A 15,166-nucleotide genomic window follows, 5' to 3' on the forward strand; every position below is an offset into this window, starting at 1 on the left:
TTCTGACAGCGAGGAAGATCCTCAAAACATTGACATGAATAGAAACAGTATGCCTGTGACCCAAAATTGTTCAGACAGTGACGATGTTTATCAAGACTTAACAGTGGGCAGAAAAAAAACCATACATAGCTGAAATCATACTGAGGGAGAAAAGAGATCTGTCCTCTCTTCTCCTGTAACTTTGATAAACATTCTCTGATTATCAAAATGTGTAATACTTTCAGTTAAGAGAACAATAAATCAAATAAGAGAAGATTMTTCTGTTTTTTATCTGATTTAGAAGGAAAGAGAATGCCTCTTTGAGGTTAAGRCTRCCTGGCATGGCCTAAATACAGTTCTAAGTGGAACAGAGTTTTGTTCCTTCGAAGGCCAATCAGAGGACTGAGAGTCAAAGACAGTTTCTTGATAATTTGACTCGAGGTGACCCCTACAGAATTATAGTGCTGGAATTATATGATGTGAATGACTTAAAACAGTCACTGCACCAAAGGTTAGCTTAATGTCTTAAAAATTGACTGAGTCATAGTTATTTTTATATTGCTTGGTTTAGTTTAGTTAGCTGTGGCAGCCATCTTGAATGAGTTTAATTATCAGGTGTAGATGTACACCAAATACTTCCTTTCTGAACATTTCATTGGACTATGTCTTGTAGTTCATAGGGTATGTTGCTAACAGACAGACAGACTTRATTCTAATAGTTAATGGCAAAGCTTAAATTAAGATTGTGTGCAACTGGTTACTGCTCAGAGTAATACTTGAGGATGGGTCTCAGCTACTTACTAGGGTTGGGCGATATTAGCAATAAAATTAATCACGATTAATTGTGGTGTTTAACCGACAACGATTAATTTGACGATTAATCCCCTGGAGTCCCTGGACACCCTTATGTCCTAGTCACATGACCAATTTAGTGGGACAGATTTGCTGTTCGTAAAAAACTTTTTCAAACTGTGTCAAAATCACAGACTTCAAATTTTAAATTGTGTTGATAAATAAATTACAGAAATTTTGTTTAAATGTTCGTTATATTTGAAGTGGAGAGGAGCACCGAGCAGACTCTGCCTGGTGGCTTTAATCGTATTAATCGTCAAGTGCCAAAAAATAATCGATTAATGTTTTTCTGACGATTAATTGCAGACAGTACGATTATGCCCAACCCTACTACTTACACATCCAGTTTTAGCTTAACTGACTGGGTCATAGCCAAGTTTGTGTTTGCAAAAAACGACAAACTGATTTGAATTGAGTTGACTACAAACTTGTAGATGTACAGCCACTGACTACTTTCTAAGAGTTTCCTTAAAATCTGTCCATCGGTTCAGGAAATATTTTGCTAACAGATAACTGCACACACAAACAAGGACAAAAGCTATTACTGCCCACTTTTCACATTTTGACAGAAAGAGATAAAGACCAACTTCAGCAACATTTTCTTAATTCTTCCTGTGTGTATGGGAGGTTAATTAGCTGCAGGATGTCAATGACGCTCAAGTGGATCAGCTTTAAAACCTCTTAGCTTTTTTGATGACTTTTATGATAATCTTGCTCATCTATCGAGGACGGTTTGTCCCTCCTAAAGCCAATTTATCTTTTTTTTGTCTTTAGCCTCCATGTTTGAGGAAGCCTGTATTGTTTCCCTTCTGGTGGTTAAATCTGATTACATTTCAGTTTGCACATGTGACTGTCTGGTGGATGACAGGCTTACTGTTCTCAATCCCATCCCAGCCCCCTTGACCACTGGTGACCAAGCCATTTAAATAAGATCATTATCCCCTGTTCTTAGCAGCCGAATGACAAGAAATGACTTTGAGTTATCAAGGAATGTTAGAATGGGAACAGATGGAACAGAGTTGGACTGGTGTTCATCAACACCTGGTAATCTGTATTGTTAATTACACAGAGTTGTTTGTTTTCCTCCCCGGAATGAGACAGAGACTTGATAAAATTCCTCAAAGGAATGCATATCACCCGCTGATTTTCATTCCAGACTTTTAAATTGAGATTATCTTCTGCTCAGAAATAGAGCTAGGCTTTGATGCAAGAGGTGGCTAAGAACAGCCAAGGCTTTTTCAGGGTGACAGAACAAACAAAGTAAACTATTCTGTTTGTTGAGCCTAGTACCTATGTTGGAACATAACTTCCTGACAGTTTTAGATTAGTTGGTAACTCTGGATTTGCGACCTGTCCAGGGTGTACCCCACCTCTCGCACAGTGACTGCTCAACATAGACATGAATGAACTGGAAATGAGAAGCCAGTATAGATAATGGCTGGACGGAAAAATTGGATAAGTCATAAAATATTTGTGTCTTTACAAAGTGAATATACAAACCCATAATGATGTGTTCTCATTTACATTAATTGTGCATCTTTGCCAAATGCAGTGATGTTCATGAACTGGGGTGGCACATTGAGTGGCCAGTTAGATTTCAGGAATGATGAGTACCACATGAGTTCACATGCAATCAGTGCTCTGAGTATGTGTTGTACTGTATGTGACATTCGACTGCTACCCTACTACTATGTCAGGTCAATAAAGTGGCTAAACTAAAGCCATTTTTGTGTTTTCTAAGGTCATCCTGCTGTGGTGGCCATATGAATTAGTTGTGGATGATTAATTTGTGAGTTGTTGCTTAGCTTTCCCTTGTTGCCCTTTGGTGGCAGATGATGATCATGGATCAACACATTTCTTCAGGTGAATTCTTCTTCATACATCTGTAGGACTCTGACTTGTTAGTCACAATGTGGCTCTGCCTTTACCCATGACGTGTTTTTACTGCTTTACCTAATTAAAGCACCGTTCACAACTAGAACACAGTTTTATATACATAAAAACAACAACTGTAAAACAAGTGACTGATGTTGTAAAAAAATGCTCAGTGGAAAATTAAGAATTAGTTTCTGTTTGTAATCACAGAGGCTGTTTTTGTTCTGTCTCTTGTTAATGTGGGATTCAGTTCAAGGTTAATATTTTTGCCACCCAGTGGCTGCTTTGGTGTATCAACTATTGTGCAAGTTGTTTTCTAATTACCTCTAAAATCAGACAAAAGCTTGAACTGAACAGGTAAACAGTTGATCTTTTAGATATTTTTCTCATAAGATAGCAAATTATAATTTAACCTGATAATGTTTAAAAGTGAGTCAGGCGCTTGAAATAAATTCAAGTGGAAAAAACACACTTTTTGTGGAAAAGCTGAGTGAATACTGAGAACTGAATGACTTTATTTATTGAAGAAGCTGAAATTAAWTTGTTAGTTAAAACAGTCAGAACAAAACCTAAAATTAACAAAAACTCAAATTAGTTAAAAAAGCTAAATACTAAAAGGAGAAAAAAAGGAGCTAAATCATCAAAATGAAGTATATTGCAGATTTCAAAAAGTCCTGTGTTTTTTAGAGATTTGAAGATTTTTTTATTTTTTATAAGATAGTAAATAAAGTTAAACCTAACTTTACATAAAATACAAGATTTACTAAATAAATCATAACTATAATTTTCTAAACTAGCTGAACATTTTAACATCTAAAAAATTAAATTCACACTTGGCAAGCTAAAAATAGGTTGAAATAGTTAGTTTGAAAAAACCTATAGGCAGAAGAAACTAATTCAGACAAAATATCCTGAAAAAAGTCATGAATGTTAGGACCAAATTCCAATCAATTTTGTAAAAAAAAAAAAAAAAAAAAAAGGTAAAAAATATTTTTACAGATGTGAATCTTGGGAACAACTCAGAAATCATCCAAAACATTAAGATTTATTTWAAAATGWCATCARTGCTTGCTTGATTATTTWGCACATGTTAACAAATTTCACAGGATGAACAGGGATTTTGTAAAAAATTCTAATACTCCAAAGACAAAGGTTAATCTTCTGGTGATCATGAAAAAATGTGAGTAAAATCACCTAACAGTAGTTCATTTATTAATTTGGACAAAAGTGGACTATTTGACTGACAGCCACAGAGCCATTTCTAATTTGATTGTTATTTTTTCACAAGAAATCTTTCACTTTAATGCAAAAATGAATAGTGAGACAGTATGAGGTCTGGATTTGATAACATATTTTAAAAGTGTCAGCCAAAGCTGCACTTGTGGTTTGAGTACTTCTTGTTCAGTGGGAGCCTGAGCTCAGTAAGCCCTCCAGGAGGACCCACAGTGTACCATTGAGGTGGTTTTCAATAGCCTATATCATTCTAGAAAGATAAAAAGCTCTGGTGTGGGGTAGTCATTTTCAGTGCAAGAATTAAAGACAAATGATTGTTCTTGCACTACCTTCCCTCCTCCACCACCTTATCCTCTTATGATTATGATCAATTATCCACTCGTAATTAGAGCCTGGCAGTAACTCAGCTTATGGGCTCTGACATTTTATGTAATAGCCTATAATAATGTTGTCAGTCACATTTCATATAGTCAACGCACTCGGGCAGGCTTCCCATGAAAATTTCTTTTTATGTTTCACAGGTTTTGTGATGGGAATTTAGTTGTCGGTTTTTCCTCTGAAATACGTTTGTCATCTTGATCAATAAAGCTGTCCTCATAAAAGATGTTTAACTGAGCCGACAGGTATAACTGAAGCACCTTTAACCCAATGATTACAGCATAAATGTGCAGTGCAATACAGCTGAGTGTACAAATTCTGGCAGCAGCACAGATTGTGTTTGCAGGCACTTTCCTTGTTAGTGAACATAATAAAGGTGGAATGAAAGATGTCTGTGTGTGTCGATCTGTACTCCTCTCTCTGCTTGACTYGCTCCTTGACCCCATTCAGCTCCAGTTTGAGAAACACAGAAAGGCAAACTGTCTGAAGAGCCACTTCCTGTTGTGTACTTGAGATCCCTGTCATGTGATAGTGTCAGTTGAGATGGGTGCGCGAGGCCAGAGTGGGGAGGGAATATGGTGGTAGTGCTGATCTTGCTGATGTGAACAGAAATGCCCCCTCTCCTCCACCACCACTCCCCCTCAGCTACCACCCCGATTGTGTAAAGTGTCGAATCAGCTGCTGTGGCATCACCACGGCCCCCCCTTGTCGTGCGTCGCTCAAGCACAATCACAGTTTAAACACACATATACATCAATAGCAGTGTGTACCTAATGCACAGGATAATAAACTGTCTTAACCTAAATCATTATACCTATTTTATAGCTGGGTATATATCTGTTTATTGAACAAGTTATACTGTAAATAAGGTAACATACTGGTACTTGACTTTAAAGAAATAAATTTTGCCTTAGCTATAAAAGTACAATATTATGGTTTCACAAGTACCACACTGCAAATGCAGTTTCTGAAAAGTAATCCCCTATCATGGGTTCTTATTTACCTGCTATTTAAATCATCTTTAAATTATCTGTAAGGTGGATTAATGATATGATGCACTTTGATCCACATATTTTCAAGTAGCAATTTGTCTAAGACCAAATATTTCTAAAATAATGATAATTTTACAAACATTTTTCTCACCTTTCTCTCTGTCTCTTTTAACTTTGCAGGTTCTGCCATAAGGAGCTCACTGTGATCATAACTGAGGATGAAGGAGCCAACAAACTGAAGAGCTGAAGTGTTGTGGATCAGCTTCTCTTGTACCTCTTAACTTTACTCAGCTGATATGATGATGGCACTGAGTGTCCGTGTCATTCTGGCAAAAAGATGCAGTCTCACTTTATTATCCTAGTCAAGGCCAGTGTTTGTCTAAAAAACGTTAATGATATGCAGCTTTCTGTGATTTACCTCAGTGAAGAGTGTGGCATCCAGTAAGTGGGCTTGATTGATCATCAGATGATTGAAGGCTCATAAGGTTTTAGCTGACGAGCTAAAAGACAAAAAACATCCCTAGATGTACATCCGCAGATAGCAGAGTTTTAAAGTGTTGCTAAGTTTGTTAACGACCAGCTACACAGGCTGGTTTCATTTCTATGATGAATCCCAGAGACAGTGTGGAGGTTATGGAGACCGAGAGAGGAGGTCAGAAGGAGAAACTGATGGGAGAGAAAACCAGTCCTGGAATGGAGATGGATGGTGAAGATGACAAAATCCCTGGAACTTACAACTGCAACATCTGTGGACGCAGCTTCCCTTTCCTTAGTTCTTTATCTCAGCATATGAGACGCCACACAGGTTCACGCCCCTACAAGTGCCCCTACTGTGACCACAGGGCTTCTCAGAAGGGCAACCTCAAGGTCCACATCCGCAGCCACAAACTGGGGACGCTGTCCAGCCACCACTCCAATGAGGACGAAGAGGGTGGGGCCGAGGAGGAGGAGACAAAAGTTTCAGAGGGTCTCAATGGAAGCACCAGTCCAACTAAAAGCAGTTCAGCCTGTAACAAGGTGGTCAATGGGGATACTGGTGAAGAAAGCCGCAGGAAAATGCCTGCACGGAGCATGAAGAGAGAAAAAGCCGTGACCAACCAACGGCCTTTCTGTTGCCGTCTTTGTGGCTATGAGGCCCAGCGGGAAGATCAGCTTCTCAGCCATATAGAGAAGGTCCACATAACAGCAGATGCAGAAGATGATACCTTCTCTGTTAAGGAAGATGATGTTACTGAGTCTGATGCCATGCAAGCCCAGGGCGATGGGATGTTCGCCTGTGAGACCTGTGGCCAGGTCTTTACCCAAGCCTGGTTTTTGAAATCACACATGAAGAAACATGCTGGAATACTCGACCACTGCTGTCGAATCTGTGGGAGAAGGTTCCGCGAAGCTTGGTTTCTCAAATCTCACATGAAAACTCACAATACCAAATCCAGATCTCGCTCAAAAGCAGAGTCAGCTGAGCCTCCAGCCACTATCAATGATGTAGCCCAGGATCCTGATATTTTTACTGCCTCTGTTACCTCTGTCTATCAGATGTGCTCCAAATGTGGGAACCTTTTTCACAGCAAAGAAAGCCTCAGAGCTCATGATAAGGTTCACAGTCAGAACTTTGCCAGAAAGTCTCCCATCCGGTTCCGGCCCAGTGATGACGAGGGCTCACCGGCTGCTAAGAGACGTTTCCTTGAATACTTCAACCTCCAGTGTGTTGAAGAAAAGGCTCTTGATGAAGAGGAGGACAATGAGAAAAAGATTCTCGGTCAAAGAATTCTAGAGCTGGATCCAGTTTGTAGCTACCAGGCCTGGCATTTGGCCACAAAAGGAAAGATTGTGGAGCCAGTGGAGCCTAGTTACAAGACCTCCTATGTGGGAGGAAATATGATGGAGGACAGCCCTCCTGAAGCAGCTGTGGTTTTTGAGAGGGAGAGCAGTCAATATGTCCTTCAACGGCAAGAAAAACGAAACTCAGGCAGACGCAGCAACTCAGTGTTGGGGAGTCATACCTCATCCGGCGACAGGACACCAGAGAGCCTTAGTGACTCTGAGTACCGACCTTCAAGTCGCCAAGACAAACGGCGACCATCCCAGTCCCAAGCCTCCTCTTCTAAGGGAAACGAGTGCTTTGAGTGCGGTAAGACGTTCCGCAGTCGTCACCAGATGATTGTCCATCAACGGGTCCACAGGAAGGATGGAGGCAGGGGATCTTTAGAAGACAAGGAGAGAACCACAAGGGACAATCAATGGGGCCCTGCCAGTGATCCGGAGTCAGGCTCCGCCAGCAGACCCAGCACTCCAGGGTACGGAGACTCACCCCCTGCCTCAACCCTGGGAGAACAGGCTTCTGAGATGGGTACTTCAAATTCTGGAGAGCTTGCAGGTTAGTCAAGAAGCTCTTTTTTCCTTCTTTATGCACATTTATGCACATATACAATACAAACTCGATCTCGAGGGACTGACATATAAACCATAAAATATCAGGTTTCCTCACTCAAGAATTTGGAAACTGAAGCTTGTTTACCACTTGCCACCAACTGATTATCAGTATTCCTAAGAAAACAAACTTCTATTATCAACTAATTTATGTAGTTTTGCTGTTCAACTAAGTTTAGCTTTTATAACAGTCACTCACTAACATCATCAATGCTACTACCTTTAGTTATTTTTTATGGTACTGACTCAGCTTTTTAGCGTAAAAGTATATATTGTTACCACCAGAGCAGACTCTGTAGGGTTTTTTCAGTGACAGCCCTTTTTTTCAAGCCTCCAACTTGATGCTGCTCTAACTCCGTAGAAAACATCTGTTAATGAAAGGTGCTTTGTGAAGAAGCGTCTACTCAGCTTCATGAAATGGGAACTGGAGCCACTATGTGGCAAAATCTCAACATTACATCAGTGTGAGCTGCACTGTTGAAAAGGTGCTGCATCCAAATACTGTCGTAAATACATCCTTTGATAACTCTATTTTTTCATTTTTATCTTCAAAAACAGAATAAAGGCATTGGTCAGGATAGAGGATAGCACAGACTTGTTGTGATTGTCTTGTTCTTCCCAGCTGGTACAGATGTTCAAAAATAGCAGCAGCATTTCTGCAGGCCTGATCGAGCTGTGTGCTATTTCAGGTCTTCCTGTCTCAGGAAACTCCCCTCACCCCCTGTGTCTTTGTGTGAATATGAGTGTATTCTCTCTGTTTCAGGTCTTAGTTGCGAAAGTATATATTTTTATGTTTACAACATCCAGCTAATTTATTGTGTGAATGACAATATCAGAAAGAGTAGAATAATTAAAGGACAGTTACTGACACAGAGAGCTCCTTCTCTATCAATGCACAGAATGAAGTCGAGATAACTACTTTTCCTTACCACTATATACAGTATATATATATATATATATATATATATATATATATATATATATGGTAAATGGACTGTACTTATATACACCATTCTATCCATCCAGGATACTCAAAGCACTTTACAATCTGTGTGTTCATTTATCCACTCACACACACTCATTCATCACTAGATCTCTGCAAAGCTAACATGTACAAATCAATCTATAGAAACTAATCAGTGCTTTAAATCACATTCATACACTAATGGGACACATCTGAGGTGGGCAGGTTCAGTGTCTTGCCCAGGAACACTTCCAACATGTGACTGAATAGTGGGGAATTGAACCACCAACTCTCTGATTAGAGGAGGACTACCTTAACCACTCACCCACAGCCTATACATTCAACCAATGTTGTGAAAACAATATTTTCATTTGTTAATCCAATGTAAATAAAAGACCTAGCATTCTTGAAGAAATGCATAAAGTGAAAATTTTGGGGTGCGTGGGAGGAGTTAGCCATGATGGACGATAGCTTTGCCAGCATCTTTCTGTCTGCCACCTCCTCAATAGATTCCAGTGGGCAGCCCCGGACTGAGCTGACTCTCCTAAATGAGTTTGTTAGGCCTCTTCCTGTCACTGTCCATGCTGACCCCACCTCAGGACACCATGGGGTAGAACACTGCAGAGACATCCACAGTGTAATAAAATGTATGGAGTAGAGCCCTGCATAAACTGAAGGATCTCAGTCTACTCAACAAGTGCAGCTGACTTTGGCCCGGGTTCTTAAATGAGTCCATAATCTCAAGGTGTGGGTAGAGGGTTTCCTACGGAAATCAACCACAAGCTCCTTGACTTTGCTAGGGTTTACAATCAGTGGTTCTGCTCACACCAAACCACAAAGTCTGAGATGACCCTCCTGTACTCCTGCTTGTTCTCACAGCCCACAATGGCAGTGTCATCTAAGAACTTCTTCTGTTTGCAGACACTGACGTTGTAGATGAAGTCTGACGTGAAAAGGGCTAAAAAGAATTGCAAAATCAGTGTCTCCTAGGGAAGCCCCCATGCTGCAGACTACTGTCTATATATGACTCAGAGCCCTTCAGACTTACATACTGTGGGCTGTCAGTGAGGTAGACTGTGGTCCACACAGCCAGGTGTTGTTCCACACCAGCCTCCTCCATTTTCCTTCCCAGCAGTGAAGGTTGGATGGTGTTAAAAGAATTGACAAGTCAAAGAACATGACTCGCACAGTGCTCCTGAGACAGTGCCCAGGTAAACAGGTAGGCAACAGCATCATCCCCMCTATTCTAGGTTGGTAAGTGAACTGTAGGAGTACAACACTGATCTGGGTGGACGAGGATGATTCTCTCTATTGTCTTCGTGAGCTGAGAGGTCAGGGCCACAGGCCTAAAGTGGCTGACTGTGCTCCTTCACTGTGAAAGTTGGTGGTTCGATTCTGGTTTTGAAAAACACCCGGAGGCTAATTTAGTTAAAATTGTTAAATATGGTAGTTAATTTTTTCTGTTTATTGTTTCCTAACATAAATATTGCTCTGGAATTAGCTTCTTGTTTGGGACATGGAAACACACCCTGCTTTTTGAACAAAGCTTGAAACGCATCTTTGAAACAGCCTACAGTTAGTACAGTATGTTATAATCTATTTATTTAACTGTCTGTTTCATGCGTACATGTTTTAATATGCTTGTTTTTCTATRTTTATTAAACTTTTAACCATTACCTTATTGAATAGTTACGTTTTAAATGTTTTTTTTGTGATTTAATTTGTTCAGCCCTTGTGTTAAAAAAGTGTCATATAGATGAAGTTGCATCACTTACAATTTTTGCTGTTACATACAGCTCAATATTTACCATCAAATTTCCACAAGAAATCATCAAAACATTAAAAAAACTTAACAGAAGAAATGCTCCTCACTTGGTTCAAGAGCATTTTTAAGCAAAAGTTGCATTTTTAGAGCATTAATATGTTATAGTTTTGTCATTTATTTGAGTCTTGTGTTTTACTGGTAATTTTCTGTTAGGTAAGCCAAAACGTATTTTATTCTAGGATAAAGTTTCTACAAATATAAATTGATTCTAGAGGATATCAAAATAGCAGACAACACTGCCCCCAGGTGGCTGTTTACTGAAACTACATCTTGATGAAATTACCTGACTGTCAGAGCTGGCTGAGGTGCAGCCCTCTCTGTTAGTGAGAAGTGCTTAGAAACTGTTTGTTCTGATCTTTATTGTTTTTCTGCCCTACAGATGAGAAGCCCTACATCTGCAACCTGTGTGAGTTTGTCACCACAGATTCTCAAGCATATTTCACTCATGTTGATGTCCAGCACCCAGCTGCCACCAAAGACACAACCAGCCCTGTTCCCAGCTTCACCTCCAGCTTGGACAAAGGCACCCCCAGTGGTTACCCCAAACTCAAGAACACTTTGATTCAGGGGCTTAAAAAGTCATCTCATGCTTACCTCTCAGCTCGTTCCTCCCCCAGTGATCCCAACATGATCCCTGTTGATCTGTGTGTAAGGGCTGGGGGCATTAGGGACATGAACTCCCTACCTTTAGACAGGAAAAGCCTTCCTAGCCACAAGTGCTCCTTCTGCTCTCACTCCACCCGCTACCCCGAGGTGCTCTGGATGCACCAGACTGTGGCTCACCGCATCAACAGCAGTAGCTCCAATCTAGCTCCTAAGTGGGCTGTTAAAAACAACTCAAAGGGCTCCAGAGATGGCTCGTTTTCCTCCCGGAGACGGACCGGACCGCCACCAGTTCTGGAAGGAAGGGAGTGTCCACCACTGCCTCCGCTGATGCGCACGCAGAGAACACGGCCTCCAGTCTGTTCCAGCGAGGTTCCAAAGAAGAGCAGGCCAGTTAGTCATGCATCTTCTTCATCATCTGCTCCCTGTGCCTCCTCCTCAAGGAGCTCCACGTCTACTTCAGGTAGCCAAGCTGGGCGAGCCCCAGTACGGCCAGTCAGCAGCACCGTCAAACACAGAGAGGATCACAACCATCGCTTCAGACCCAAGGGGGAAGCGCACTCTCGAGGAAGCTCTCTGGCTTCGTCAGGCTCTGTGGAGAAGAACATCAGTAGCCACTCTCGCTCCTCGGCGCCGAGCCCCATCTCCGCTGCAGCTTCCAGGATTTCCGACCGGTACGTGATGCCTCAGGAGGGCCTGGGCTTCATGCTGTCCAGCAAGCACAGCTTCTCAGCAGACTACAGCCGAGCTCAGGGCTTCTCTCATCAGCCAAGCTCCCACAGTCAGGGTCGGCCCAACCCCTCCAAGCCTAGCACCGTCACTCATAGTTCAGCCATGAAGCAGAGCTGTGGCACCGCTCGTACACATGGAGGCTCTGTGCCGAATTTTTCCTCCCCCTCTTCCTCCTCCTCCTCCACTTCCTCCACTTCAATAGCTTCAGACAGTCGTAAAGAGGTGAAGCAGGAGCCAATTGCAGCAACACCAGAGATGCCAACAGATATCCTCAGCTTCCTCAAAAACTACAGCCCCCATGAGCTGGCAGCCCTGTACCACCGCTGGGGTGCAGCCAACGTCCTGATGGAACCCACAGGTATGGACCGCTTCTCATTTGCAGCTTTTTTCTCTGTTCATTAATGGTACGAATTAAAAGCATTTAAGTACCTGAATACAGTTGAGTTTTTCAAATAGCAGGATGGCTTAGCAGTTACCTCTGTTGTCTCAGCAAGGAAGTTCTGAGAGACTTTCTGAGGGAGTTCCCATGTTTGTGGGGGTTCCCTTTAGGTACTCTGCTTTCCTCCCACAATCCAAAAAAAAATGCATGTTTAGTCTGCCTTTAGGCCCATGACTCCTTTAAAAAAGAGATCTGTCCTCTTTTTTATTTTCTCCTTATCTAGGTACCTTAGAAGAAACTCAAATGTAAAAAAATCAAAATGTGCAGCTTGATTGGGAATAGTGTCCTATGACTTCAGTACATAGCATTATGCTGTACAATGGAGAAGATATTTACAAAAAAAGAAAAAAAACAGCAAACAATGTAGTTTACACTGCAAAGCTTTTTCTGTGAAACAAAAAAAATGGAGTGGAGGGTATCTGGTTTGGGTAGCTCAAGGTCTTGTCTCTGGTTTTTGTGAATGATTTGGTTTTGGTGGTGTCTTCGGTCCAAGAGCTTTACCATGCGTTGGAGCGGTTCACAGCCTGTGAAGTCAGCTCCTTTAAGTCTGAGGCCACGGTGGAATGCCCCCTCCGGGTCTGGGGGAGTCTGCCTCAGTTGTAGTAGTTAGATATCTGGGTGTCTTGTTCTTGACTGATGGYAGGATGGAATGGGACACTCTCAGTAATGAGAGCGTTGCTTCGGTCAGTTGTGGTGAGGAAAGAGTTTAGTCGACAGTCTCTTGATTTACTGGTTTGTCCACGTTCCAACCCTCACCTGTGGTCATGAGGCTTGGGTCATGACTGAAAGAACAAGATCCAGGGTTCAAGTGGATGAAATGCGCTTCCTTCTTAGGATGGAAGGATCCCGCCTCAGAGACAGGGCAAGGAAATCCTTCRTTCGAGGGAGAAGCTTGGAGTAGATCCGCCGCTCCTTCGGATCAGTTGTATATTTAGAGTGCATCCTGGATGCCTTCCTGCTTCCCGTTGAGGTTTTTCAGGCACATCCCAATAGCAAGAAGCTCCGGGACAGAGCCAGAACTCACTGGAAGGTTTGTGCATCTTCTTTGGCATGGGAACGTGTCAGGTTTTCCCAGGAGGAGCTGGAGAGTGTTGGTGGGTAGAGGGATTACACAGTGAGATCTATAAAAGAACGTTTTTGCATGTAGGAATTTTGGGGCGTAGCTGCGTTAGCAGCGTTTGGAATTTCTTCAAAAATGTTCTAGTTATTTTATTAATACAGAAAAGAACAGTTTACAGAACGTTCGCAATCAGTTTTGGAGAAATTGTTTTAGGAGTTTAGGAGACATTTTGAAATTCCTGATATTTTGATAAATCAGCATCTTTTTGGGGGGCCCTTTGAGTGAAATTAAAGGTGGTCTGATGAACATTAGCTATATGAGTTAGTGTGTAGCACCTGGCCCAGAGTGACTAACAGGTTCTTCATACTTGAAGAATAATTAGATAATTAATTTAATAAACAAAAACACACTTGTGCTTTCATATGTCCCAGGTTGTATGTGGGGCAGCACGTGTGTCCATATGTGCCTGAGCTTTTAAATGCAAAACTACTAAGTATTTTTTATTATTTTTACAGTGAAAGACATGAGAGAACCTTTGCGTCTCTCAGGTCTGCGAGGCATGCCTGGACTGCTGCTCTACTCTCCCAGAAAGCTGTCACAAACTGTTTAGGTCACAGCTCTGCCTGACGAGATGCGAATATGAGGAGAGCAAAACAGGAGAGGCAAAACGAGAGCAGAGACAGAATAATTACCCCACCAGCTGCGTTGCAAATGGTCATTACCGAACATCCGTATTATTCACCCATTTTCTGTTGTGTCATCTGAGGTCAAGTGGGCCTGTATGGAGCCAGGGGTCAAAGACAACAACCCCTTGAGCGGACGCATGACATCGCTGTCACCCGTCCAGGCACATATCGTCACCATCCGCCTTAGCCCTTTGAGTCACATGCTATAAAGTGACCTTTTTTTGAGCAACTGAGTCTTTTCCCCGTGTCTCTGTGTACTATGTGTGCGAGTGTGTGTTGGACTGCTTGTGTTCTCTGTCCAGCTCTGTCTTGTCTTTCATTAGTGCGTCAGAGAGAAGGGCTGGCGGCCCACAGTAGAAGTAGAATATCCAGAGGCCAGCAGTCAGGCTGCCAGAGACACTCTCCGTCACCTCTTCTACCTCCCTGTCCTCCTTCTTCCTGCTCTCCTGCAGCAGAAAAGTAGAAAAATGCAGGAAATCCCTGTGCAGATTAATGCACAGACTGAGATGATCAGGTTCACTGACTTTATTCATTGTTTTAGAGTATTGAGCTTAGCATTTAAACAGCCCTGTTTGGATTATATCAGTGCAAGTGGGCGTACACCGATCTCACTGCTGGATTTGAGTGGCACATCCTGTGTGTACGACAATGGCTTATACCCCTTAAATAAACTGGAGCAAACTTCACTCGGCTTGATGTTTGTGGTATGGGGTTGGGATGGGGGTGGGAGGCAAGAGCCCAGAGTAGGATAAACGAGGGTGGAAGCAGGTTTTCCTGCAACATTTTGATGTAACGGTCAAGGGATTCACCCCCAAGTTACGCTACATGCAGTTCCGCTCCACTCCGCTGCGTTGTGCAGACCACCTCCATTTGTTTCCACTCCATTTCACACTGCGTTCACTCCGCTTCACTCTGGTGCGAAGCACAGAGGAGGCCCGAGAAGTGTATGCAGGAAATGCGAGATCACGCAATAAATCCAGTGATAAATGTGGAAGTCAGAGCAAATGAATTCATTCTGTTGAAGACAGACTCCAAACACAGCTGAAACTGTATCGCTGTATATATACATACATACATCCACACACACACACACACACACACACACACACACACACACA

At 42.2% G+C, this 15,166-nt stretch overlaps 1 protein-coding gene across 4 annotated transcripts in view; it reads left to right on the top strand.

Moving 5' to 3' along the window:
• Positions 1 to 15,166, top strand: part of znf516 (zinc finger protein 516) — a 92,088-nt gene that overhangs the window by 53,349 nt on the left and 23,573 nt on the right. For all 4 annotated transcript variants that reach the window (XM_014008924.1, XM_014008925.1, XM_014008923.1 and 1 more), the window contains 2 exons: positions 5,490 to 7,686; positions 10,908 to 12,221. In XM_014008924.1, the coding sequence (XP_013864378.1) occupies positions 5,913 to 7,686; positions 10,908 to 12,221 (3,088 nt within the window). In that variant the 5' untranslated portion in view covers positions 5,490 to 5,912. The remainder of the gene's footprint in view (positions 1 to 5,489; positions 7,687 to 10,907; positions 12,222 to 15,166) is intronic.

The sequence above is a fragment of the Austrofundulus limnaeus genome, unplaced genomic scaffold, assembly GCF_001266775.1.
Source record: "Austrofundulus limnaeus strain Quisiro unplaced genomic scaffold, Austrofundulus_limnaeus-1.0 Scaffold54, whole genome shotgun sequence".
NCBI lineage: Eukaryota > Metazoa > Chordata > Actinopteri > Cyprinodontiformes > Rivulidae > Austrofundulus > Austrofundulus limnaeus.